The 25,994-nt window shown below is 35.8% G+C and overlaps 1 protein-coding gene across 2 annotated transcripts in view; it reads left to right on the top strand.

Moving 5' to 3' along the window:
* Positions 1–1,396: 1,396 nt before the first annotated feature.
* Positions 1,397–25,994, top strand: part of atp8b3 (ATPase phospholipid transporting 8B3) — a 33,977-nt gene continuing 9,379 nt past the window's right edge. Inside the window, exons 1-20 of one of the 2 annotated variants that reach the window (XM_009296348.5) lie at positions 1,397–1,618; positions 2,515–2,562; positions 6,132–6,223; positions 6,375–6,488; positions 7,682–7,780; positions 9,147–9,208; positions 12,519–12,591; positions 12,764–12,834; positions 15,378–15,469; positions 15,591–15,749; positions 15,853–15,941; positions 17,309–17,502; positions 17,882–18,090; positions 18,167–18,189; positions 18,265–18,421; positions 20,341–20,529; positions 22,338–22,450; positions 25,374–25,538; positions 25,649–25,760; positions 25,841–25,916. In XM_009296348.5, the coding sequence (XP_009294623.2) occupies positions 2,538–2,562; positions 6,132–6,223; positions 6,375–6,488; positions 7,682–7,780; positions 9,147–9,208; positions 12,519–12,591; positions 12,764–12,834; positions 15,378–15,469; positions 15,591–15,749; positions 15,853–15,941; positions 17,309–17,502; positions 17,882–18,090; positions 18,167–18,189; positions 18,265–18,421; positions 20,341–20,529; positions 22,338–22,450; positions 25,374–25,538; positions 25,649–25,760; positions 25,841–25,916 (2,114 nt within the window). In that variant the 5' untranslated portion in view covers positions 1,397–1,618; positions 2,515–2,537. Of the gene's footprint in view, positions 1,755–2,514; positions 2,563–6,131; positions 6,224–6,374; positions 6,489–7,681; positions 7,781–9,146; positions 9,209–12,518; positions 12,592–12,763; positions 12,835–15,377; positions 15,470–15,590; positions 15,750–15,852; positions 15,942–17,308; positions 17,503–17,881; positions 18,091–18,166; positions 18,190–18,264; positions 18,422–20,340; positions 20,530–22,337; positions 22,451–25,373; positions 25,539–25,648; positions 25,761–25,840; positions 25,917–25,994 lie in introns of both variants that reach the window. The other variant, XM_003201054.7, reaches the window with a different exon arrangement.

Genomic DNA, 25,994 nt, shown 5'->3' with positions numbered 1-25,994 from the left:
AATCCAGTTCCTGGAGGGCCACAGCTCTGCATAGTTTAGCTTTAACCCTAATTATACACTCCAGACCAAAGTAATTGAGTCCTTCAGGCTTGTTTGAAACCTACAGGTAGGTGTGTTGGAACAGGGTTGGAACTAAACTGTGCAGAGCTGCGACCCTCCAGGAACTGGATTCGACACACCTGTCCTAAGGGATTAGAATGGCATGAGATTGAGTAATTAATTAAAGAATTTATTTTTGGGGTGAACTATCCCTTTGCTGAAGTTTTACAGACACTGTTGGTTGTTGAGAGGAGAATTTTTCAGTGTTTAAAGGTTTGACTAACTATTTTTTAAAGCAGATTTAACCAATAAGCGAGGTAAGCAGCTGCTTAGGGCCCAAGGAAATCAGGGGGCCCCCAATAAATACTTAAAAGTTCATAATATTTATATTAATTTGTAATGTAATTATTACATGTCTGAAAATGTGTCTTCCCCACTCCTAATCATAAATCAGTCCAGCAGCTAAATCAGGTGACGATTGCTGGATAAGTTGGCGGTTCATACCGCTGTGGCGACCCCGGATTAATAAAGGGACTATAAGCCACAGGTGTCAAACTCAGTTCCAAAAGGGCCGCAGCTCTGCACAGTTTAGTTCCAACCCTATTTAAACACACCTGATCAAACTAATTGAGCCCTTCAGGCTTGTTTGAAACCTACAGGTAGGTGTGTTGGTGCAGGGTTGGAACTAAATTGTGCTGGGCTTCAGCCCTCCAGGAATTGAGTTTGACACCCCTGGACTAAGCCAACAAGAAAATGAATGAACATCCAATTCGTAAATTCAAGACACGATTTATAAAAACACAAATTCAATTCAAAACTTGATTCACAAATGCACAAATCCAGCTCGTAAAATAAATAAATAAATGCACAATTCATGCAATTCATAAATTCAAAACTCAATCCATAAATACACAAATTCAATTCGTAAATTCTTAACACGATTCATAAATATACAATCCAACTCACAAATTCAAAACATGATTCATAATATACACAAATCCAATTCATTTGGCAAAATATTAATGATTTTTACTTTTGAATTCACAGATTGTGTGTTGTAGTTATGAATCGTATTTTAAATTTACAAATTGGATTTTGTACATGTGATTTGTTCTGTGCATGTATGAATTTTAATTTGTAACTGTATTATATTTGAGACTTATCTGGCTCCATACTTTTACAACTATGTTTTACAAAACGCAAAATTCCTTGACTCGTAACTTTCTCTTATCCCTTGCCTTCACTCCCGTCTTTTTCCCTCTCCTCATCTGATTTTGCCACCTGTGCTGCTGCTCCATATCGAGTTCCAGTCCCTCCTCCGTGCAGCGCATTTGCACAAATTCCCCAGCCGTGCATCAGAGAGGGAGGAGAAGGGAGGAGAGACCAGATTTAAAGAGGAGTTTACACTTTAACAACATGTAGAAATAAACAGAAGAATCATGGTTCAACAAGTGCGCTAACATTCACGTTAAACTCGGGCGCGAGGAGCAGTGATTTACCCGGATGAGACGCTGGAGAGCAGAAGCACGGAAAGTGAGTCCTGTGGGAACTGCTATCAGGGAACAAAAACTGTAAGCAGGTAAGGTGTTTTGAGGGTGAAACTCCCTAGTGTTCACAGTTTAGCACTTAGTTTTAATAATCAGGCATGGGGTGTTACTGTATACTACTCGTCTAATGCATGGAATGTATAGCTACTGAAGACAAGAGCAAGACTGGTACGCTAATTTAGATAATGCTTAATAATTTTGTTTACATTTTGTCATGTGTTTGTATGTCATGTTATTCAGGGGATGAAATGGCTTTGGTTTTAATTGTACACCTAATTGTGTTTTTGTTTGATGATATGTTTCTTTAGAATATTTAATACATTGTTTATGTGTGTATACATTTACTCTATATTAGGCATGGGACAATAACCAATTTCAAGGTTTACCGCGGTTTAGAAAAGACACGGTTTTAAAACCGCTAAAATTTTCTGTTATACAAGATAAGGGTTTTTAAATGTATTTTTTATGTCTTGTAAAGAAATCTGTGTTTTTGAAACTAATGAAGAAAGCAGAAGTCAATGATTTATTTTAACTACTTGGCCTGACATATTTACTGTTACAAAATAATATAAATGTTTCCTAAAATAAAATATATTGTGTTCAATTGCGGAAAAGGTAGTTTTGTTTTACCCTGACATTTAAAAAGAATATATTTTAGAGCAGTAACCACAATACCATGATACTATGAAACTGTGGTAATTTTATCCAAAGTTATCATACCAACAGAAACTTATACAGGCCCATGCATTTTATAGCTAAAAATAAATGATGACATTTGTGTGTGCAGTTATGTTATACTGGTTATGCAGAATGTCCCACATTTGTCTCAGGGAGCAACATAATGAATGACAGATTTCATGCAAATTCTTGTTAGACTGGTCACTTTCAACTGACCTCTGTTAATATGGGTTTCATCCTTCTTTTTCAGAACAGTCTGTACAATACTTCATCATGACTGGTAGCACAACTGAGAATGGTTAGTATTACCAACATACCTTTCTATTTTAATAAACATGCTGATCAGTACAAAGATCAAAAACTTGCTTACTTGTCTTTTTCAAAATGACATAAGCAAAACTTGGATGCGTATTATTATTTTCTATGATGCTACATTGATTCTACAACATCTATTATCAGTAATTGATTGTTGCAAAACATTATGTGGCTCATAAGTTGAGATTTCAAATGGAACCCTTTGTCCTCTAAAGAGTAAATAAAAAAGTAATTGTAACAAAAAAATTACTCTCACTTTCTCAGAATCACAACTATTCTTCTCAGAACTGTTTAGATCTTGTAATATTTTCTTTTTGTTTAAAAACAAACAAACAAACAAACTGAATTATAAGTAAAACCGAGATGAGATTTTTGTATAGTCAAAACTCGTATAACATTGTTAAAATGGCAGAACATTTTCCTTATGATTCCAATTTTTTTTGCAATTCAAAAAGAATATAAAAAAGACTTTTTCCTCAGAATTATTCTTTTCTCACAATATCAAGTTAATCAAAATCAAGATTTTTTGTCCAGAGAATTCTTTATTTCTCTTGCAGTTCCTGCAAAATAAAATACAAAATCATCCTATGGCAAAAACAGACTTCCTAAACTAGATCTAAATGTGTTTAGTAGAGACAGAAATTAGAATACTTAGTTTATTTATTTAGTATCAATTAATGTAGTACTGAGAAGAATTAAGTGAAGTTTATTTATAAACTAATTTCGAGAGGATCATATGCTTATGATTGCTTGCAGCCGGCCCCGCATTATTCAATTTATGATTCACCAATCAGAAGAATCCTAAGCCATTATAAGTACCCCAAGTTCCATATGACAGCCATCTTCGTTTTGAAGAATCCCCCCTTCCACCCCTACTTCTCCTCCTTTCCTAGATGGGTGGCACGGTGGCCCAGTGGTTAGCACTGTTGCCTCAAAGCAAGAACGTCACTGGTTCTAATCTTTACCAAGCCAGCTGACATTTCTGTGTGGAGTTTACATGTTCTCCCCTTGCTCACGTGGGTTTCCCCCGGGTTCTCCGGTTTCCTCCCAGCGTCAAAAAACATGCAATTTAAGTTAATTGACTAATCCAAATCGGCATCATAGACATGCTCCAAGTAAATGGTTATCTCTTAAGAGTAATCACTATCTGTTCATTAGCTACTACAACAGGGGAGTTGTCGAGATCTACCTGCTCAAACTTCCCTCTCGCCTTGCAAACGGGAGGGAGCCCAGGCTCAAGGATCTTATGAGCTCAGGGCTCTCTCCCAGGACAGCATGCCAAACAAGCTTTATAAACAATCATCAGCTAAGTTTGAACTGTTAAAAGACAAAGGAAAATAGGAAAGAAAAAAAAAACTACTTACATGTACTAAATTCACAGGGTAAAGTGTAACGTAGGCATGGCAGCCTGGGCACTGCACTGGACTGATCCATGCCACACGTTACACTTTTTTTAATGCATCACAAAGCAACTGACAAACACTACATACCTCAATCCCCATCATACAACTACAACCTCCTCAATTTATTGTTACAGCTGTTGTTGTTTTTATTATTATCATTAATATTAGTATTATTATTATTACCAGCATGAGTATATTATAGTTATCAAGTTAATAATCTATCATACATATCTTTAATATTATTCTTCCATGTGGGTTTGTATAATTCATAATTAGCATTGATATAGTGTTTTCGTTTTTGTTTATTTAGTTTTTATTATTATTATTAATTTTTTTGCTTATTCTCATTGCTTTGTTTGCTGAACTTTATTTTTTTCTCACTCCTTTTGTTTCTTTTCTTTTTCTTCGACTCCTCCCCTTCCTTTTCTGTTTTTTAATTTTATTTTTTTATTTTTATTATTATTATTTTATTAATTTTTGTTTATTATTATTAGTTTATTTTCTCTTTTCCTCTCTTTCCCCTTCTACTTACTAACTACTATTATTATTTATTTATTATTATTATTGTTATTATTATTATTATTAATATTATTATTACTTGTCCTCTCCCTGATTTCCCATCCTCCCCTTTCCTCGACACCTTTGTCATAAATAGTATTACTTTTATTTTTTGTTATCATTATTATTATTACTGTTCTGACTTGTCCTGTTATCTTTCCATTATCATTATTACAAGTATTTATACCATTATCATTATTAAGGTTACAGTTGTTGTAGCGGTAGTAGTTGTAGTAGTAGTAGTAGTAGTAGTTGAAGTAGTAGTCATTGTAATAGTATCGATTGTTATTGAGTAATTGTTACGGAGATTATTGAAGTAGTAGTTCATGTAGTAGTAGATGTCATTGGTATAGTAGTAGCAGAAGTAGTAATGGTGTGGTTGTTACAGTAGTAGTAGTAGTCGTTGTTGGTGTAGTAATATCAGTAGTAGATGTTGTTGATGTAGATGTAGTGGAAGTGATTGTAGTAGTAGTAGTAGTAGTAGTAGTAGTAGTAGTCGCAGTAGACGTTGTTGTATTAGTTGTAGCAAACGCTATAGTAGTATCAGTAGTGGTAGTCGTTGTAGTAGTATCAGTGTTAGTAGACACTTTAGTAGTAGTAGTCGTGGTTGTGGCTGTAGTAGAAGCAGTAGTAGTTGTAATATAAGTAACTTTCTGTAGTAGTAGTTGGTGTAGCACTTGTGATTTATTATTATTGTTGTCAGTTATTACTGTTGTCCTTTCTTTCTTTTTACTCTCATTTTTATTATCATACATTAATAAGCATTGTTGTTACTCCCTACCTCTACCTGGTTTCTTTCTATGTGTTTTATCTATATCTGTGACACTTGCTTCATTTATTGACTGTTATTGTTCCTTATGTATGTACTCTAATCTGTCCACCAAGTTAACTTTACATGCATACACACACTCACACGCACACACTCACGCACATACCAGTACCTGACTATATTGTTGTTGTTTTTGTTTTGTTTTTTTTCGTTGCTTTGTATTTGTTAATTGTTGATGTTTTCTTGTATTTGTATGATTTTTGCATATTCTAATAAAAAAAAAAAAGACATGGTTAATTCAATATTGAAAACTCAAAACAAGATACTAAAGATTGTTTGAAACTTTAACATTAACTTCCATAGTAGGAAAAACAAGTACTATGGAAATATTGTTACAGGCTATCAAAATATATTCTTTTGTGTGTTTTGACTGATTGCAATCCCCGATTCAACCTAGGAGGGAAGAGAGGGTTATATAATTATATAATTAATGGGAAGTAGGGAAATAGAGGGAGGGAGGGTGGGTTTGAGAGAACGAGAAGAACAGTGCTAGAGGGCTGGTCTGCTTTAAATAAGATTTAGGGAGTAGTTGATTGGTTAAGGAGGCAAAGTGAGGCATTCCCCCGCTGCATATTCTTTGTTAACAAGTCAACTAATTTAAATGATGATTGATTTCAGACACACATTTAAAACAAACTAGCATGTTTTTTTTGAGGGGGTCTCAATGTCTAATAATTAGGCTCAGAATAAGTGTTCTTCATTTCTGAAGTACAGGTTTTTGAATGTGTCAATGTTGTAATTTTTATTTCACTTCACTTCCAGGAATCAAATGGGAGGTTCGAGCCAATGGGCGTGATTTTCATCAGTCCTGCCGTCGCAGATCTGTCCTATGTATCCGCTGGGGCCGCTATGCGGTATGTGACCGACCATTTGATTTGTATCAGCAAGGGAGAAGTAGTTATGGAGGCCCCACACAATATCTGATACCTTTGGGCTGTTCTAAGTTTCATATGTTTCTATCAGTTTATTCAAAGCTTGACTTGTTTTGTAATTGTTTTTTGGCAGGATAATGTGGTGCGGAGCTATAAATACACCCCTTTGACCTTTTTTCCCCTAAATCTGTATGAGCAATTCCAGCGAGCAGCGAATCTCTTTTTCCTGCTCATTGTGATCTTGCAGGTTTGTGGGTTTCATTTCCAATTTCCGCAATAGAAAGTTTCTCTCAGCTTATTCCTGCTTAAGGGCCAAACCCAGTTGTTTGACCAGTGTGTTTTTTCTGTGAATGCTGAGTTCATGATGATGAAATGTGTGCTTTTGCAAATACTGGACAATCACCTGTTGTTTGAAAAGGACATTCACATGGTCACAGCTAAAAGGAGAATTCATAAAAAGATCACTTAATTTGTTTGGGGTAAATATTTAAGTTTAAGTCCATAAATCTTGTGGCATTTGACAACTCCTTTTAGTGTTGGCAATAATATCCTTTATATTTGACCCTATGAACTGGCATGATTAATTGCCTCCATGTAGTTGTGCGTTTGTCTAAATAGTTTTTTTGTACTAAATAAATGCAAGTTAGCCACATGACAAAAATACTATAGTAATTTATAGTAATCATTCATTCATTTTTCTTTGGTTTAGTAGTGAAATTAGTTATGGTTTAGTATGAAACTCAAGTTCTTGACTATAGTATGAAATTCAAGTTCTTGACTATAGTATGGTTTAAAAAACAATAGTATTTACTGTGAATGACAAAAATAAATAAAACTATGTTTCATAATACAAGTGAACGTTCATGTAGTTTTGTGTTTACATCTTGTGTTTGCACGCTTTTTATGAAACTATTATTATCACCTTTTTATAATCTGTCAAAGGGCAGCAGATGAAAATTTGCCTTTGTAGCTAACTCTGGCTTATTTACAGTTTTACTGTTGATTAATGAGCATTTTCCCTGTTTAAAAAAACAAAGAATAAAGAATCTTTACAACGTGAACGCAGAATTAATAATAGGTTCATAGTCTAAAGTGGGTCGCACACCAGAAGCGCTGCTCTGCGACATGCCAACACCACTCAGCGCCATACATTTCAGTGTTCTAAACATAGGTTTCTTTCAGGGTACACACAACGGCGTCGCAAGTCAGCAGCTGTCCTAAGGCGCCCAGCGACGACACAGGACATGTTCATATTTCTGCCGCACCACAGAGTGCCATCTGAATAGTTCCATTTTAAATAACACGCGAATGTGCACGTCTGCATACGTTTATTTTAAATGTCATGTGCGTGCCATGTCGCGGCGCCAAGTGGCGTTTCTGGTGTGTGGCGCACTTTATAGTCAATATCCTCATTATTTTGTGTGTCATTTATATTTACAGTGTGTTCCTGTAATTGCAACCATCCCATGGTATACCACAATGCTTCCTTTGCTGATTGTTCTGTTTGTTCGCGGGTGTAAAGATCTGGCCACTGACGTGGTGAGTCTATAAATTTTACCATCCAACTCGACATATAACGATATTCAAGAAATTCAATATATCATCATAATGAACATGCACAATATTGATATGGGCACTTCAAAATACAGTGAATAAATATTTAAACTTTTAGAGTGCATTTTAAGAATATGCAGATTGTATTAGCAGTGGTTGTTCATCACAGCCACAAATGCTTGTAGACTTAATAGGCAATTTTAACATAATTTTCAAAAGGTAATCTGGTATAAAAAAAAATTCTGTGATGATTTATAGTCCTTTTGTTCATTAACTGTACAGTAAGGCTCCAATTGTTAATATCAGTTAATTGAACTAAATCAATGTAATGACTACAAAAGCATTTATTAATCTTAGCCAATGTATAATTCTTCGTTAACGCCTAATAACGCATGAAATAATTGTAATCGTTTTATTAAATGGAGATAATAACTAATCAAATTTTATTGCAGTTTGTAAAATTATCTTTAACATATCTATAATAATGTTTATTTCTTGTTGTTAATTTGAATGCATTAATTAACGTTTAATAATGAAACTTTATTGTAAAAAGTGTTACCTTTTATTATATTTTTGCAATCAAGGTGGTTTATAGGGGAGCTATTATGCAAAAGTCACTTTCATAACGGGTTTAAACTGTTGTGTGGCACCTGTCTGTGAATATAGCCAACTTCTAATGGCACAAACATAAATTTTACTGATTAATATTAATATTTTTAATATTAAGTCTACAGAAAGACTTTGATTGACATTCTCCCCTTGTACGTGTCATCAGAGAGGGAAAGCCCCGCCCTTTATAGTGAGATCTCTCCCTCGTTAGCAAAGGACATCAGTCATGTTTTTGAATCTGCCGCTTTGCTAAACCATAGCCATTTGTAGCTCCACCCTCTTTTGAAAAGAGCACAATCTCATTTGAATTTAAAGTGACAGTCACTAAAATAGCACAATTAGGATCAAATCTTAAATGGGGCAGTTTCAAAGAGTTAAAAACAATATTTGTGGGGTAATTTAAGCTAAAAATTCACATACACACTCTAGGGACATCAGAGTCTTTTTTTACACATGTAAAAAGGAGCATAATTGGTCCCCTTTAAAACAATCACTTACTCTGAACATATATACAAAATACAGCAATACACTTAGTAGTTTTTGATAATTATACCTGTTAAAGTACTCTTTCTGGCAGTGATAATACTGTATATAGCGATAAAAGCTTTAGCAATTAATCACAACAAAATATTAGACTATTCTCAACCAATATTTTAAACTATTTTCTCCATCACACACAAGTTAGATAACCAAAATGATCTCCTTCACTCCCATCCTGTTTGCTGTGCTGTGTGTCTCGCAGGGCCGACGACGTAGCGATGCGCAAATTAACCGGCGCCCCTGTGACATTCTCACTCCTGAGGGGTGAGTAACACTGTCATGGGCCTGCACAATCCAAACAAACACATCATCATCATCATCCCAGATTAGTCAGTCTATCACTGTATTCCGCTCTAGCTAGCTTTTCATGCGCCTGCCAGTTTTGAGATTTTGGACTTTAATGGACTTTTTTTTGGACTTTTAAATTTCCGTTAATGGATAGAAAACATCCATATTAGCCTTTTATGCGTTTCTTTTATGGTATTTTATGACTATTATCGTGCCTGTAGATTTTAATTACCATACATATTTTTAAAGGCTGTTTTCTCAATATTTTTTTTTATATAATTAACAACTTCAGTAGGTTTTTATACTCTAAACATCCCAGTTTTATTCATATGTATTCTGAAGGTTTTTTTTTTAAACTGAGGTAGATGTAAATACATAGTTTTCATTCTTATATACATCTTTTTTCTACACAAATTGCTAGGAATGATAGAAATGTATGCTAGAAATGTATGCAAATTAGTTAAATCTTCTGACTAATCAAGTTGGTAAATTACCACCGTATATATCTAATTTGTTGGAGTACTGTTCAAATACTTACAAAACCAGAATACTTCACGAGAAAACGAAAGTATTTTACGTTTTGTCAGTTCACTGGTTAATTTGTATGTATTTGTACGATTTTTAAAGAGGAGGCGTGGCACCTAACCCCACCCCTAAACCGAACCATCATTGGGGGATGGGCAAATCGTACCAGATTGTACAAATTAGATCATACTAATTAATACAAATTAGCCACTAAATCAAAAAGTTACGAATTGGCGTGAGATTGTGTTGGATATACTCCTAGTTAAGATGGCATTTTTTCACACAGAGTTAGGTTGATCTGCATTCTCTAAGGATGCTTAATATGTATTAAATGAGCTTCAAGATAGACTACATATGAAGTCCGTACCATCGCTATATTTAAAAATATTTGAAAGACTGTCAATTTAGAAAAGTGCACATTTTAACAATTGATTATGGTTTATACTTTACTTTCTAAATCAAATTTAGTATGATTTGCTTATCCCCCAGTGAATGACGGTTGGGTTTAGGGGCGGGGTTGGGTGCCACGTCTCCTTCATAAAATTGTACATTTTCTTATGAATGATCACATATGAATCAATCACTGACATTAGTCAATTATTGAATAAAAAAAATGCACATTTCAAAGCACTTCACGGGACCTTTAATTAAATTGTGACTAATTTTCATATTTGTACATGAGTATGGGCAGTATTTATAATACTAGTATTTTAAATACGCATTTAAAATACTTTAGTGTCTTGTATTTTTTGCATTTTTAAAATACTGTAAAATACTCTGTAAGAAGTCTACATGATGACATCATAAAAATGTGGAGAATGAGTAAACTGCACAAATAATAGTAGTTTTAGAGGATTGCTGATGTAGATGCCAAGAAAATAAAACATTAACAACATTAAAATAAGTTCGACAGTTGCAGTTTCAAATTCCAGTAATTGACCTGTAGGTTCACTGTATAATTAATAAAGAGGAAAGACATCTGTCTAAAGATGTCAGTGGCGCAGTACAGTATATTAGACACTAGGGATGTAACAATATTGTAAATACTGTCATACCGCAAGAGTAATTTTTTTCAATATTACCGTAGGCGCATGACTCAATAAAACTATATTTCTGAGAAAAGTTTGCTTAGGCGAATGAAGCGAACGGGAGGTAGCGGGAACTACAATTCCCATCAGCCTAGGCGTGGCCATCATCCTTTGCGGTCTGTTGTCACTACAGATCCAGTAATGGGGAAATGGAGTGTGTTGCTAGTAGCGGGAAAGAAAAAGAGCTGGAAATGATCGAACCCAAAGCAGGTTTTAAATCGGATGTGTGAAAGCATTTCGGTTTCTTTCTAAAAAGATACGAAAAAGGAGAAAAGGTGACAGACAAAGAAAAAACGGTATGCAGGCACTGCCAGACTGTGGTGAAATAAAAGTCACCAAATGGTACGACTATGACTAAAAACAGTCATGGGGACTGCAGAACACAGCACACTTGTTAGATTGATGAGACATTGACTTGTACCCCAAAGAGACCTCTATCTCACTCATGGCTTGTCCTGTCAAGTGGTGGAAAGACGATGCACAACGTTACCCACTGCTGTCAACCTTGGTTAAATCATATCTCTCTGTCCCAGAAACCTCAGTCCCAAATGAGAGGGTTTTTTTCTGTTGCAGGGGACATGCCCAGAGATCCCAGCTTTTATCAGATTATAGATATATGATCATTTTTTCTTAAAAAAAACAAAACATCTCTATCTAAGTGAGTGAGGGATTAAATGTTGAATGTGATGAGTTTTCAACAATACTAAATTGAAACTTTTTTTATATATATATATGGTTTAATAGTTTTTTGTTATTAAAATTGAAAAATCAAGTTCCTGTTTCAAACGTACAGATAGATGGCTAATTTGTATGTCATTGATATGTTCAGTGCTAAGGTAAATAAACACTTTTGGCACTCTTTCGAGTCTTTTCATTAGTTTTGTTTTCCTGTAAATTACTCAATAAATACTGTACCGTGCCATTCATACCGAGGTATTACCGTATCGTGAAATTCTGATACCGTTACATCCCTATTAGACACAAATATATAATAATACTCCAGTCTATACTGAAAGACTGATGCAAATCGAAATTTATTTTTTAAAAAGTACGTGAGCAAAAAATGTAAATAACCTCTTCATATATCACTCCTTTAAAGCATAGAAGAATGTTAAGAAATGGTGTTAATTTTACTGGCCATGCAATGGATGGAAACTCAACAAAGAGATATACTGTATTTCTGTGATCCAACTCAAGACAGGACTTTCTGTATGAAATTTGTATAAAATGTATTTTAAAATCTAAGAGAAACAAAGGTTTATGAAGATCCCCTAGTGTACAGGAGTAAAGATGAATAAGTCGACAGAGAACCAGACTTTAATTTAGGGAACAGCAGTTGCTGTCAAACATTGTTTACTTCCCTAAGTCAGTTCAAATCGTGAAGGGATTGATCCAATAGGCCTATTGATGGAAGATTTACGAAGAATTCCTGCTCCCTTGTAAAAGTATTTTGTACAAAATACAATATTTTATTTAAATACTTGTTGTGGCTGCTGTATTTTGTAGTTTATTTTGATACATGTAAAACATTTTATTTTAATATACATTTCAATGTATTTTGCCCATCCCTGTTTGTACATAACATTTTAATACAAAATATGCAATTTTTATTGTGATCAATGAATGCGTGTTTTTATATACCATTTACCTTGCTTTAAATATCATCTTTACAGATTCAAAACAGTTAAATGGAAAGATGTTTGTGTAGGTGACATTCTCCGAGTTCATAAGGACCAGGTCATTCCTGTGAGTGAGTGTATTTGGTTTCAACCTTATAGTCACAGATAAATATGAATTCCTTTGCATTTTCCAAACCATATTTTGTCTTACAGGGATTTTACTCCAGTTTACATAAAGTAGAACCAAGTTTATCTAACATTTGAACTTAAACATCTCTCTCTTTTATTTTTAATCTCAGGCTGATCTGCTCCTACTTTGCAGCACTGAACCATACAGTCTTTGCTACGTAGAAACGGCAGACATCGATGGGTAAGAGTGCCAGCCTGACTGGTCTTTCCACACCCACTAATAGCTCATTCATAACTACTCAGCACACAAAAACAATAAACAAATGTTAAATTTGTTATTCAAAGCAGTTCTAAAAACTCTGTATATTGCGGTGAGTAAAAACCACTGAGATATATGATATTGTGGACAGACAGCTGTAATACTAATTAGGTTCTAAGCATCAGTGATTCAGAGTAATGCCTCTGTCAAACTACAGTTTAAGCATGTGCAAGTCTGTCACATGGTGCAGCAAAAAGGGGCAGAATTAAACAAGATGATCAGACATTAAAAAGAGAGTGATTGGTCCATATTTTAAATTACAGAGAGGTAAATGTACAGAGAGGTCTTGTTTTGATCTTCTATTGGTCTCACACAGCCATGTGATGTGATTTCTTAGGTCAGACTTCAAACCTAGTCTCAAACCTTCAAATAGTCTCACACAAGCTTATGTTTCTCATCTGCTGCATCCGCATGTGTATGAATGGGAGTCTATGGGGAGAAAAGTGCAGTGTGACCGCAGCTTAAATATAGTTGCAGCCCCGAGACCTCCAAGTGGGAGAGACTAGTCACAAGTAAGCCCGGTTTAGAACGGGGGTAGGTGTACACGTTTTTTAAAACACAACAGGGTGCTATGAGGTTGGGTTTAGCGTTGTGGTAGGTGTAGGTATTGAAAACTCCAGGAGGTATGAAAGGTATGAAAACTCCAGGAGGCCCACTTGGAGCTGACTCCAATCTCCAGTGATAACCTTCTAAGTGATTCAGGGAATTTTTCAGTTTCTTTTTCTTGCAAAGTAATGACATTTTTGAGGGAAATTAATTAACATTTTTGAAAAACATGCTCTCAAAAACTTTTCACACACTCCAGAAGTGGTTATTATTTAAATGTTATGACAAATTTAGAATTTAGTGTGGGAAAATGGCTCAAGAGCGCCATCTATAAAGGTTGTTGCTGGATCAGTTACGGTTGTGGCTGAAAGTTAACGAGAATTATTTCTATTATTTATTAAATTTCCCATTAATTGTGTTTTATTACAATCTACCCCCACCCCAACCCTAAACCCAACCGTCACAGTAATGTTAAAACAGTAGCTGTACAGAGTATTATTTATTTTTATCTGTTAAATTACACAATAAATTTTATTTTTAACACCTACCCCCACCCCAACACTAAAACCAACAGTCGCAATACTGTAAAAATATAAATTATTGTTATACGGTGTCATAAAAAATGCTGCTATATTAATGTGCATATCACACTTCCCAAACATCCCAAAGCTAACAAAAACACTACTTACAAAACTCAATAGGAAGTCAGTTATTTAGAATTTTTATTTTTTATTTATTTACTTTTTTTAAGTTGTGTGCTGTTTTTGCCATTTTCAGGCATTTTATTTTTGCCATTTTCAGGTTTCGTATGAACAGACTTTCATAAAGGTTTTGAATGAACTTCTATAGGATTTACTTAGATCCACATCATTACTTAGATCCAATCCTGTCTAACCGAATGGCCTTTTTGCTATGTTAAATTGTGAAGATCTTGAGTTTTTGTTAAAGGATCACCACAAAACAGGAAGATGTTATAACTCAGGCATACAACGTTCAGTCTGACTCAATGTGCATGTTTGATAAAAATCCTATCCTGAACACATCTGCATGATGCCAATATTCAGTTATAGTCTTATAGTATATACATGCTGGCAACAGGAAATCAAGTACACTAACACAAATACATTTTTGTCCAATCTGCACCCAGCTTCACATTTGAGTCCTGGCGTAAAGTCATGGGCCATTCAAACGGAATCATTTTTCCAATATAATATACTGCTTTTCCACATTGTTTTCCTATCTAAATGTGCTTGACCAACATTTGTGACCAACTGTGTTTTTTGACATGGGAGCCTCAAGACACTATGTCAAGGTTAAACAATTTCAGCTTTTACACTCAGCACTGCTTGTCAGTGTCAGATACCAAGCAGTGGACCAATCTGAAGAACCAGAGGCAGAGCAATCATTGCAGCACTGCTTGTTTATGTAAGTTACAAAGCCGTGGACCAATCTGAAGAACTCAGAGGCGAAGCACACATTGCAAGCTTCTGTTTACAGTAGCAAGTTTGGCATGACAGCTGTTTTATTGACAACTGTGGACTGTTAAACTGTTTATGAGCACATTTTTTAGACAAAGGCATTCTGTGTGAATGGCTATTGGTCAGGATTCAGTTGCAGGCATTCCGCCACCTGCTGGTAAATTAATTAAGCTTTAAACAAATCATGCCGTTTAATCTTCAGTAAACCTTCACATTTGACAAAATTCCTGTTCTGAAGACATCTACATACCAATATAGTTATGATTAGTTATTAACAGTTATTGTTATGATCAGTCATTGACATAGTAGCATCTGCTGGCAGAATAAAGCTTGCATATCTGAAAAACTGATATATATCCTCCTATATTTACCTTCTTAAATCCCAGCCTTTCAGCAGTACTTTTTACCTTGCTCTCACACTGTTTTTTCTACTGTTTGCAGAGAAACCAACTTGAAATTCCGCCAGGCTTTGACTGTTACTCATACTGAGCTGAATGGAGATTCTACTGAGCAAAACCTGGCAGCATTTGATGGTCTGTATAGACTCTTTGAGCAAACACTGGAGTCTTTCATTTGTACTGACTAAAAGATAAGCTCTCTATTCATTGCTTTGAGCTCTTTTTCTCTCTCTCTCCCTTTTTCTTTTTACCTTAGCTATTGTGCGATGTGAAGAACCAAATGGTAACCTGCATTCGTTCAGAGGCGAGTTTCATTGGAAGGGAGAGCGCCACCTTCTGGGCACTGATCACCTGCTGCTCCGAGGAACTGTACTGCGAAACACAGACTATGCCTATGGACTGACCATATACACAGGTGCATTTATTTAAAAATGGCCTACATGTTGGTTAATGGATGACCAAATAATGTCATTTGGTTAATAGATTAAAATTAACCTTTTTTTTCTTTGAGCTTGCAGGCTCAGATAGTAAAATACTTCAAAACTGTGGACGTCTAAAACTGAAGAAAACCCATGTGGAAATACTGCTTAACAAAACCGTATTGGTGGTAAGAGGAGAACTAAACCATGCAAATTTGCACAAACTATTGTCATCCATCCATCCATCCATCCATCCATCCATCCATCCATCCATCCACAATTAAAAAAAATGGCAGTTTTTTTTCCAGCAGCCTTATATAAAAATCGTTGATTGTGTAATTCATAAAAGTTTGAAACACAAGAGGGTGTGTAAATAGTTAGAATCTGTGTTTTTTTATCTTTAAAGGAGCTGCATGTAAGTTTTTGACTTTTGAAAAGCATTAAAATACCATAATATGTTTGCAGATACTTAAAAAAACATGCTAAGTGAACATTCTTGTTTATCTGAAAAACAATGCTGAAGCCAATTATAACACCGCACCCCGAGTTGCTTTCATGGAAAACAGCGTATTTTAATCATTCATTCAGAAAGGCTTTTAAAGCATGTGTCCATGACCGAATTGCCACCTCTAGTGGACAGTAGCAGACTCCAAAATGAGACGCAGATTCAGAGTTCCACATGAGATTATTAATTTGCAAATAATATAAATATTAAGAATGTGAACATGTGAGCAGGTTATTATTGCAATCTTGTGTCTTAACAACACACTACATGACAAGATTTGCAGTGATAAGCACAGAATAGTGCGCTTACTGCACTCCAATGAAATGGTAAGGTTTATAATATAATTATTAAATATTAAACGTCTTTAACATAATTCAATGTACATGCTGAATCACTGATATCTGTTGGCTTGCACTGAGTCACAGTTCTAAAGTTAAATTTCATTTTATTTTTTATTTTTATTTTGATGTAAACTATCTGCTGCTGCTTTCAGTAGTATGGCAATAAATGTCATTCAAACTCACATTGTTGGCATTTAACACTGAATAAGGCACATGAGGTGTACCTGAGGTGATCATTGTCAGTTTTCTGTTGTTCAGCTGCAAGAAGTCGTTACTAATATATTAATTTGAGGTGTTGGTTAGAAAAAAAAAAACTCCTTTTAATATGGAAAATTGTCACCTATTGTGTGCCGTTGCTTTTATTTAGGACATAACATTCAGTCGTTAGGTTTGAGACTTGCTGCTGTTGGTCTGATCAGACAACCTGCGCTTGCGCTTGCTTTGATCCAGGAATGCAATACCTAGTTCAACCACTGGGTGTCAGACTTACACACTTCACCTTTAACTGCATATAGCAATTTAAATATTAGGAAAATTTTATGTATTTGACATTTATATAGTAAATTTTATATATGATTAATTTTAGTATAAAATACTTTTTGTACAATATTTTTTAATTTTGTTTTGTTGTTTGACATATTATATATAACACTTGTGTCTTTATTATTATTCTGTCATTAAATGTTGTCTCCCTCCTCTTTGTATCCAGATTCTGCTCTTCATGCTGACCACAGCTCTCCTCCTGGCCATTGGCGCTGGGATTTTCGAGTACAGGATTTCTCCGAATTATGATGTTGTCTCCATTGTACAACGCGACTCGTCTCCTGCCTATCAGGGCTTCCTAACATTTTGGGGCTACATCATTTTACTGAGTCCCTCTATGCCCATGTCTCTCTATATCACGTAAAAACCAGCTCTCCATATTTTGATTATGTCTTTCTTTGAGGTTTTAAGTCCTCATATTTGAGTGCAAAAAAAAAAAAAAAAAACTTTTTCTTTACTCAAGGAGTTATAAAAATGTGTTCTCATTCCCAGTGGTACAATCAAAACGCTGCATAATATATGCAAATAAAATTGCTAATTGCTGAGCTCTACTGTAAGTTTAGATACGCAGAGTTATTTGATGTTAATACCATAAAAAATATAAGGTCTTGTTACAATATTTTACGAGAATTACTGGGTTAACCAACATAACAGGTTATTTCAATAAGCTCACTAGTATATTGGTGCCATGCTTTCATTGTTGACATTGTTTGAATTGTATTTCATTGTGTCAAACCAGGTTTGAAGTGATCCACATGGTGCACTGTCTTCTGATTGGCTGGGATGTTGAGATGTATTGGGAGGACACCAACTGCCCTGCTCATGCTCGAACAACCACCCTAAATGAGGAGTTGGGTCAGGTGGGCCACCTCCTCAGCGACAAAACTGGCACACTAACGCAAAACCGCCTGCTTTTTCGCCAGTGCTTCATTGCTGGACATATTTATGGTAAGTTAAAGTCTGTTGACAGTTGTTTCAGCTTTTTATAGAGTTAATAACAACACATTTCTGTTCATTCATTCAGGTGACATATCACAGAAGTCCAAGGTAAGAACTAAAATCTAATTTATTCTTGGTCTACTGTACCCACCCAAATGAAGCTGACGCTTAGTTTTCTACAAGCCTTTAGACTTGAGCTGGAACCGGTTCTCCTGTGGTGGATTGAAGTTTTCTGACCAGCGCTTGGTGGACAAGCTGCGTGGACGAGGCAGCCTTGAGTGCCAAGAGTTTTTCACCGCTTTGGCCCTTTGCCACACTGTCATGAGCGAGTGGAAGGATGGTTTGTACAAAGGACTTTTTTTCTGCCGTTGACACAATTTATCACAGTATTGTCATTTTCTTGTGGCTAAAGAAAACATATTGCTGCAAGAAGCATTTATAGAGCCCGCAATAAAATACATGTATTAGAATGTACAACTTTTGACTACAAGGGGGCATTAAATTATACCCTTAGGGTGTTGGCCATTTAAAATCTGATTTAAACAAATGTTTTTAATTGACCAAACAGAAGTTATCAAGCTTTATGTTTTTGAGTCTACATTTATATTTGATCGAAATACAGTAAATCGGTAATTGTCAACTCTTATTACAGTTTATGGTACCTATTTGAATATAGTTCAAGTTGCTTTATTGGCATGACATCTAGTAGTAGTGGTGTAGCGGATCATGAATCTTATGTTTTGGATCACATAACGTTTTTTTTTAGTCACAGATCGGACCATTTTTCGGATCAGCCAAAAAGGGGAGGAGACCATTGTAATTTGTTTTCCATTTATTACAGAAACAGGACTGCAAGGCACTTTTTAGTTTTAACAAACCGAACCGAGAACCTGTAATTTTATAATAAATAAAATGAATATATATAATAAAAAATAAATGGCTGGTTGTCGCCAACTATTGGTTAAATAATGTAATTGCTGTCTACAACATTCATTTTTGAGCATTGTTAAATGCATATGATGGTAAATTTCATCTTCACCATAAACATCAGTGGTTTTATATAAACTAGAAACTGTTATCCCAGTACTTTGGTTATTTGACTGTTTGTAACTTCATAACTAACTCAAAAGAATAAAGACTCAATCTCTTTCTTGATTTTTGAGTTTTTCAAACACAGATTTGAATGCAGTGATTCGAGGACTAATAAACATATGCAAATCACCATCATTTATAATTTTTTGTAATGTTGGTGTTGAGATCCCGATCTTTTAATGAATTATCATGCAGCTTACACTGAATGCATTAATCCAGGCTAAACATTTAGTAAACACCTTTAATAACCTAAGAAACCCACCACATCCCGAATAACCTACCACAACTTTTCAGTCATCATTATATTTTACAGGAAAGCCTAAATGCTTTCCTGAAAGACGTGAAAGGTGATCTCTCTATGATCATTAAAAATTTACGATGAATCTACCAGTAAAAAAAAAAAATGTATTAATCTGCGGGTCACGTGTGTTCCAAACCATGAGTTGTGATTCTTATGGCGTGTATACATACTGTATTTTGCAGCCAGTTTAGACGTCAATTTATCCTCTCCGACTACATAGTAAAATTTTTATTAGTCATTTAAATAAAATAAAAAGAAACTAATTAATTATGTTTCAAATTTGGGGGAAAAGGAGTTCTCTAGTTGTGGTGTATTTGGGGCAGAACAGAATGAAATGTGTCTCCTCCTCTTTTTGAAAACCATCCAGGTTTTTTTTTCTTCTATTTCTAGGTCATGATTACTGAGGCAATATTTAGAAAGAATGCGTATTTCTTTTCATTTTTTTTAATGATAAATAATTTGCCAAATGTGTAGTTCTGTTTAGGGCCGAATAACATTGAAGTTTAATTGGTTTAATTGTTTAATTGTCATAATTATATTTGAATGTTTTGTAAATGTGTTTGTGAAGGTTTTGTTTATTTTATTTGAATATATAAAATTTAAAATGCTATTTATTCCTCTGATGGGAATGCTGAACTTTCTGCAAAATTACTTTTAGTTTTGGATGATCATAAACGGAGAAGGAGGAATATTTCAGTTTCTTTTGACCACTTTCTGATTTTTTAGGAAAGAATGTATTTTGTATATGTATATTGAGTCATTATATGTGTATACATCTTTTTCTTTAATCTTGCGCTCTATTTGTAAAAATGTAGACAAATAAAACCAGAGGAACGTATAATTGACCTTCTGTTTTATAAATGCAGGTTTACCTCACTACCAGGCTGCGTCACCAGATGAAGAAGCTCTGGTTTGTGCAGCTCGAGAGCTGGGCTGGGTGTTCCTCTCCCGGACACGTGACACTCTCACCATCAGCGAGATGGGCCTCACTCGAAACTATCAGCTCCTGGCCCTTCTAGACTTCACCAGCAAGAGAAGACGCATGTCAGTGCTGGGTGAGATTCAGATGGAAAGTTTCATCCTTTTTGTCTCCCTCACACTAGTTCTCACCAGTTTAGCTGTAAATTGTTGAGTCTCAGCAGAAACTTTGTAGCCATTTCAAGACTCATGATGTGAATTGTTACAAAAGTGCAACTTTCGGGAAACCTCAATGAGGCAGTTTGCCACAACGTTAAATAGTTACAAATTGTTGCAATTTTCAGTATTGTGTTTGTTCTATGTCATGTTTTTCTTTTCTGACTTTGGATTAACTTTTTATATGTAACTTTGAACTAACCGTCCTAATGTTTCTGTCTTGCTAATAAACTAATTAGCTGGGAAAAAATTAGCATATGCGTTTGGAAGAATCAAGCAGTGCAGAGCTTTTACACAGTGGTTCTCCATAACCGTTTTCACCACCCACCGCTCTGCATATTTTGCCTGTCTCGCCTAATTAACGCATCTGATTCAGATAACATCTTAGAAGATAGCTCCATGCATGATCTGTGTTCCCTACTGCATAATCACAAGACATTTTTACCACATTTAAGTTCAATGGTTAGAATTAGCTGACGTGACGTGACAGCTAGCATCAAAACCCTGTCACTCAAGTGGCCATGTCCTTAAAGGTGCAGTAGGTGATTGTCTTCAGAAGCAGTTTTTGTTGTGCTGGTTAAAAGTCTCTTCACATTCCAATTGTAATGATTAAAGTAAATGATCTAAATGTGTTTATAAGTGTTTTTATATTTTGGGTAAGACATAAAACAAATTTTTAAAAAAAAGTTCATCCAATTAAATAGAGTCGGGCCGACACCTCTCATAGTTCCGATAAGTAGGCCAAACGGTCTGTCAGCAAATGCAGATTTGAACAACTGCGCAGCCATTTGTACACAGCTCCGCCGACCGCCTTTTGTGCATAGACGTGCTGCACGGTCACGGGAGAGAGAGAGAGAGAGAGAGGGCACGGGCGCGCGATCGGCAAAAACATGCAGAATCTAAACTTTTTAAAAACCTTAATTAATATTGGAGTTACCTTTGCACGCTGGAGAAAGGATGACACCATGGCTGAAGGATTTCTCTTAGACAGGTAATGTTCTGTTTCAAAACTGTTTTAGCTTCACGCAAAGCTGATGTAACGTTAGATGTTGTTGTTACAAATGGGTTATATCTTCACAGAAGAGTTGTTCAGCCACTAAAATCTTCCGGTGAAAGATTGATGTGATTATTTGCAGTTTCATAAGGGGCCTTTTACAGCATCGATAATGTAGATTTTAATTTGTTTAACGACAAAACACAAGTAAATACCGCTATTCTGCCTAGTTTCTCCCTATATTGTTTATCATGCAATTCTAAATATTCACTCTGAAATAGCATGTCAGTTTGGCTTAGTAATGAGTGTAATTCCTGCATGCCGCCAGACAAGCACTAGTCGCTTTTAACACGAGAGGGTTCTTTTGCTGCGCTCGTGTTTCTGGAGGCGTGGCTCTAGACGGCAGGGGAGGGACTGTGATTCAGAGATTTATGCTAAGCTGTTAGCATTGTGGAAGATCACCTACTGCACCTTTAACTATGCACAGTTTTAAAGATAAAAAAATACCTTCCTTGCAGTTGTAATGACCGCCAATATTAGCTATTTAAACCATTTTTGTATCGCTTTTTACTACTTATGGTAGTCTGAAGCAATTAGAGAAACATAAAATGGGTAGAGCAATGGGTCGTGAGGACTGCGATTAAAAGCTACTGTACTAGCTTCAGCATAAAAACCATAATTTAACTCTATTGTGTGTGTGTGTGTGTGTGTGTGTGTGTGTGTGTGTGTGTGTAGTGCGTAGCCCTGGAGGACAGTTAAAGCTGTACAGTAAGGGTGCAGATATCGTCATTCTGGAGAGGCTTCAGAAGGACTGGCCGCTTCAGGAGAGCACAGACAGAGCTCTAGAGGTAAGGCGACTGGACACAATCACCACTTTTGACCACTTCGCTGATGAGAGAGGGTCTGTGGGTGTTTATTGGCTTTTAAAGCTAGCACCATTTCATTCATTCATTTTGCTTCAGCTTAGTCCCTTATTTATTAATTTAATGCACCCCCAACTATTCCAACATAAGTTTTACACTGTGGATGCTCTTCTAGCCTTAACCCAGTACTGGGAAACAGCTAGCACAATTTTCATAATGTGAAAACAACCTTATTAATAGTTTCAGATCAATTAAACACACTACTGTATGAATAGGCTACTCAATGCATCTGTAATGGCGGTCTATTCCTTTCAATTCTCCGCCATTTCCATAGGGACTCGGCACAAAGGATTTGATGCAAAAAAACACAAACTTGCGATGTACCTGTTTACTTTTCATTTGTAAAGATACAACAAACTTAAGAACTATTTACACCTTTTTAAGCTTCAATTTAAATATGGTTTTGAAGAAAAGTCAAAAGACTACCATCTAGTCTACCATCAAGCCCCTTCCTTCTTTTTTGTCATTTTTTTCGGTTGCCTACGCTAACATATGACATTAGTTAACAAATGGATAAATTAAAGCTTTATCCCTAAAGAATGACCAGTCTGTCAGATGAAGAAGAGCCGGAGTTAAAGATTCAAATAAATCAAGTTTACTGAAGATAGTTTGCAGTTTCATCAGCAGAAGCCAGCTTTAACACTCACAATGAGTTTCTAGGCCGCTCTGCTTACAATCACAAATCATCATCAATTATACTCTTACATAGCGTAATTAACTACATCATACATATAGGTGCTTTAACCTGAATGGTTAAAGAACAGATAAACTTGGATAATTTCCAGATGGGTGCGTGCATACAGGTCTGAACGATATCTCAATATCACAAGCTTACAAACGTCAGACATCCACTAGACTGTTTAGAGCTGACCTCAGACCTTTGAAAAGGATCCACAATCGAATAGAACAAACGCACACTTAAAGTACAACCTGTTTCTTACCCAAGAGTGTACTCTCAGTTGCTTTATCAAAACTGTTTAAAAACCGGTATGATCTACATTAAGGCTGCTATATCCTCACTACACAAAGTCTATCTGAATTAAAAGGAAAATCACTTTAAACCGAATTAACACATAATAATAATATCAAAATCACTTTAGACTGTATTAATACAGCAATATAAATAGGAAAACAGTTGTTTTCAATCAACAAGCCCTTCAGTTACACTAAAGAGGTCTCCGTGACCTCTGACCTGCTTTAATGGCTGCTGGTAAAAGTTACAAAGAGGCAGGCAAATGCACTGAACATTCTTAAATTAAGCAGTGTGTTTTTATTTTGTTCATCAGTCAAAATCATTTCAAGATTAAATACTGATTCAAATAATCATATTAATAAAGTAATGAGAAAAGGATAAACGTTGATCCATGCTGGGAAAAACTGGAAGGCAGAAATCTGAATCCATTAATATTAAATGTCATGTATGTAATATAATATCTCAAAATATACAAATCAAATGCTGTATCAAAAATAATAACTACATATCTTAGTACATATAATATAATATTGTAGAAAAATATTACAGATCTCTCAGTGCTCTTTATGGCTCTAACAGCATCAACTAATGAAAATGGAATTGATTTCTTTTATTTCTGTTACAGCTTCAACCTTTGTGTTTTTGTTTTTATTAAATCTAACAGATATTTTGGAACATCGAATTAAATTGTGTTTGTGTCTTTAAAAATTCATTATGCAAAGCTAGCTCTCTGCAACTCTCACTTGGTCACCCACTGAAACTAAGCAGGGCTGTGGCCAGTCAGAACCTGGATGGGAGACCTTATGGGAAAGCTATGTTGCTGCCAAAAGTGGTGTTAGTGAGGCCAGCAGGGGGTGTTCAACCTGCAGTCTCTATGGGTCTTATAGCCCCAGAATAGTGAAGAGGACTCTATACTGCTCAGTGAGTGCTGTCTTAAGACAACAAGATGTGTGGTCATTAAAAAAATAACAGGATGTACTTGGAAAAAGAGTAGGGGTTTAACCCCGGCATCTGGCTTCTGTTCATCATGGCCTCCTAACCATCCCCATATCATAATTGGCTTTTTCACTCTGTCTCCTCTCCGCCAATCAGAATGGTGTGCGGTCTGGTGCAATATGGCTGCCATCGTGTCATCCAAAATTTTTGAGGCATAAATTGGGGACCTAAATAATCATTTGAATACTATAAAATTATTAAAAACGCATTAAAGACTTTACTAATGATGAAATAAAAATCGCAAAGCTGCATGTATAAAACAACACTGATTCAGTGGCGCTGCTGTATGAAAGAATGAAGCCGCCATAGCCTTTTCCAAAATCTAATTTGCAGTCAAACATATAGCTATTTTTGACCAAAAACAAAGGGTTTGGGGCTGGTGAGAGATCATCTTAATTTATTAATGTCTTCACCTCCAATGTAATATGTACTTAAGATTATCAATGACAAAGTTTAAATCAGTGTCTGTAGGAGAGATATGTGGAGAGAAGGCGATCTTTACCAGCTATTCTAATGCATTCAACCACATGTACGTCCTCCCTACAAGAGCAATTTAATCAAATGCCTGTTCGACCATCTCTAGATGGGCTCAAAGTAGACAAAACATTTCACAACCTGTTCACAACTGTACTTATCCGTGTTCAATTATGATCAGGTAAATAAAAATGCATTTTAATACCAGGTGTGATCAAGGCCCTCTTCTCTCAATCAAGCTTCAAAGGGCCCATGTTCTCACTCATTTATAGTGCTATACCAGAATTTATATTAGTCAAACCAAACATGCCAAGTGTGAACACACCCCAAGACCACAACAATACAGTAGTGCTAACAACGTGTGAAGCGATTGTTCATGTTCTTGCTTGTGTTTGCGGTTGGCAGCTGTTTGCTCAGAGCTGTCTGAGGACTTTGTGTGTGGCGGTGCGCCCGGTTCCTGAAGCCCTGTGGACGGAGTGGAGCCGAGCTCTCAATCTGGCGGGCACAGCCACGGGTAACCAGGAGACGTTGCTGGAAGAGATATATGATCAAATGGAAAAAGACTTAATGGTACTCAAAGGGAGTTATTATTAAATAGAACAAATGGTCTCTGGAGTCAGCTTGAGGCAAATTAGCTAGTGCATGTTGCTTTCTGTTATGAAACAATGCTGTTTGTGTAGCTGTTGGGGGTGACCGCCATTGAGGATCGCCTTCAGGAAGGTGTGCCTGAGACCATTGCCTCCCTGCGGCGAGCGGGCGTGAAGGTGTGGGTGCTGACAGGAGACAAAACAGGTGATTTGTCAGTGTGTAAATTGGTTTGAAGAATGCAGTCAATGTCAAAAATGTACATTGTCTGCTGTTTTTCCCTACAGAAACAGCTGTCAATGTGGGATATGCATGCAAACTGATGGATCCAGACACAACTCTCATTCAAGGGGAGGAGCTTAGGTCAGAAAATACATCATTATCAGACTTGATGCTCAATGCCTAGCCAATTTTGAACAATGTTCTTTCAACCATGTTAAT

This window comes from Danio rerio, chromosome 22 (genome assembly GCF_049306965.1).
Source record: "Danio rerio strain Tuebingen ecotype United States chromosome 22, GRCz12tu, whole genome shotgun sequence".
In the NCBI taxonomy this organism is placed as follows: Eukaryota; Metazoa; Chordata; class Actinopteri; order Cypriniformes; family Danionidae; genus Danio; species Danio rerio.
Note: the sequence above shows the minus strand (reverse complement) of the source record. Positions and strands in the feature narration are given on the sequence as shown.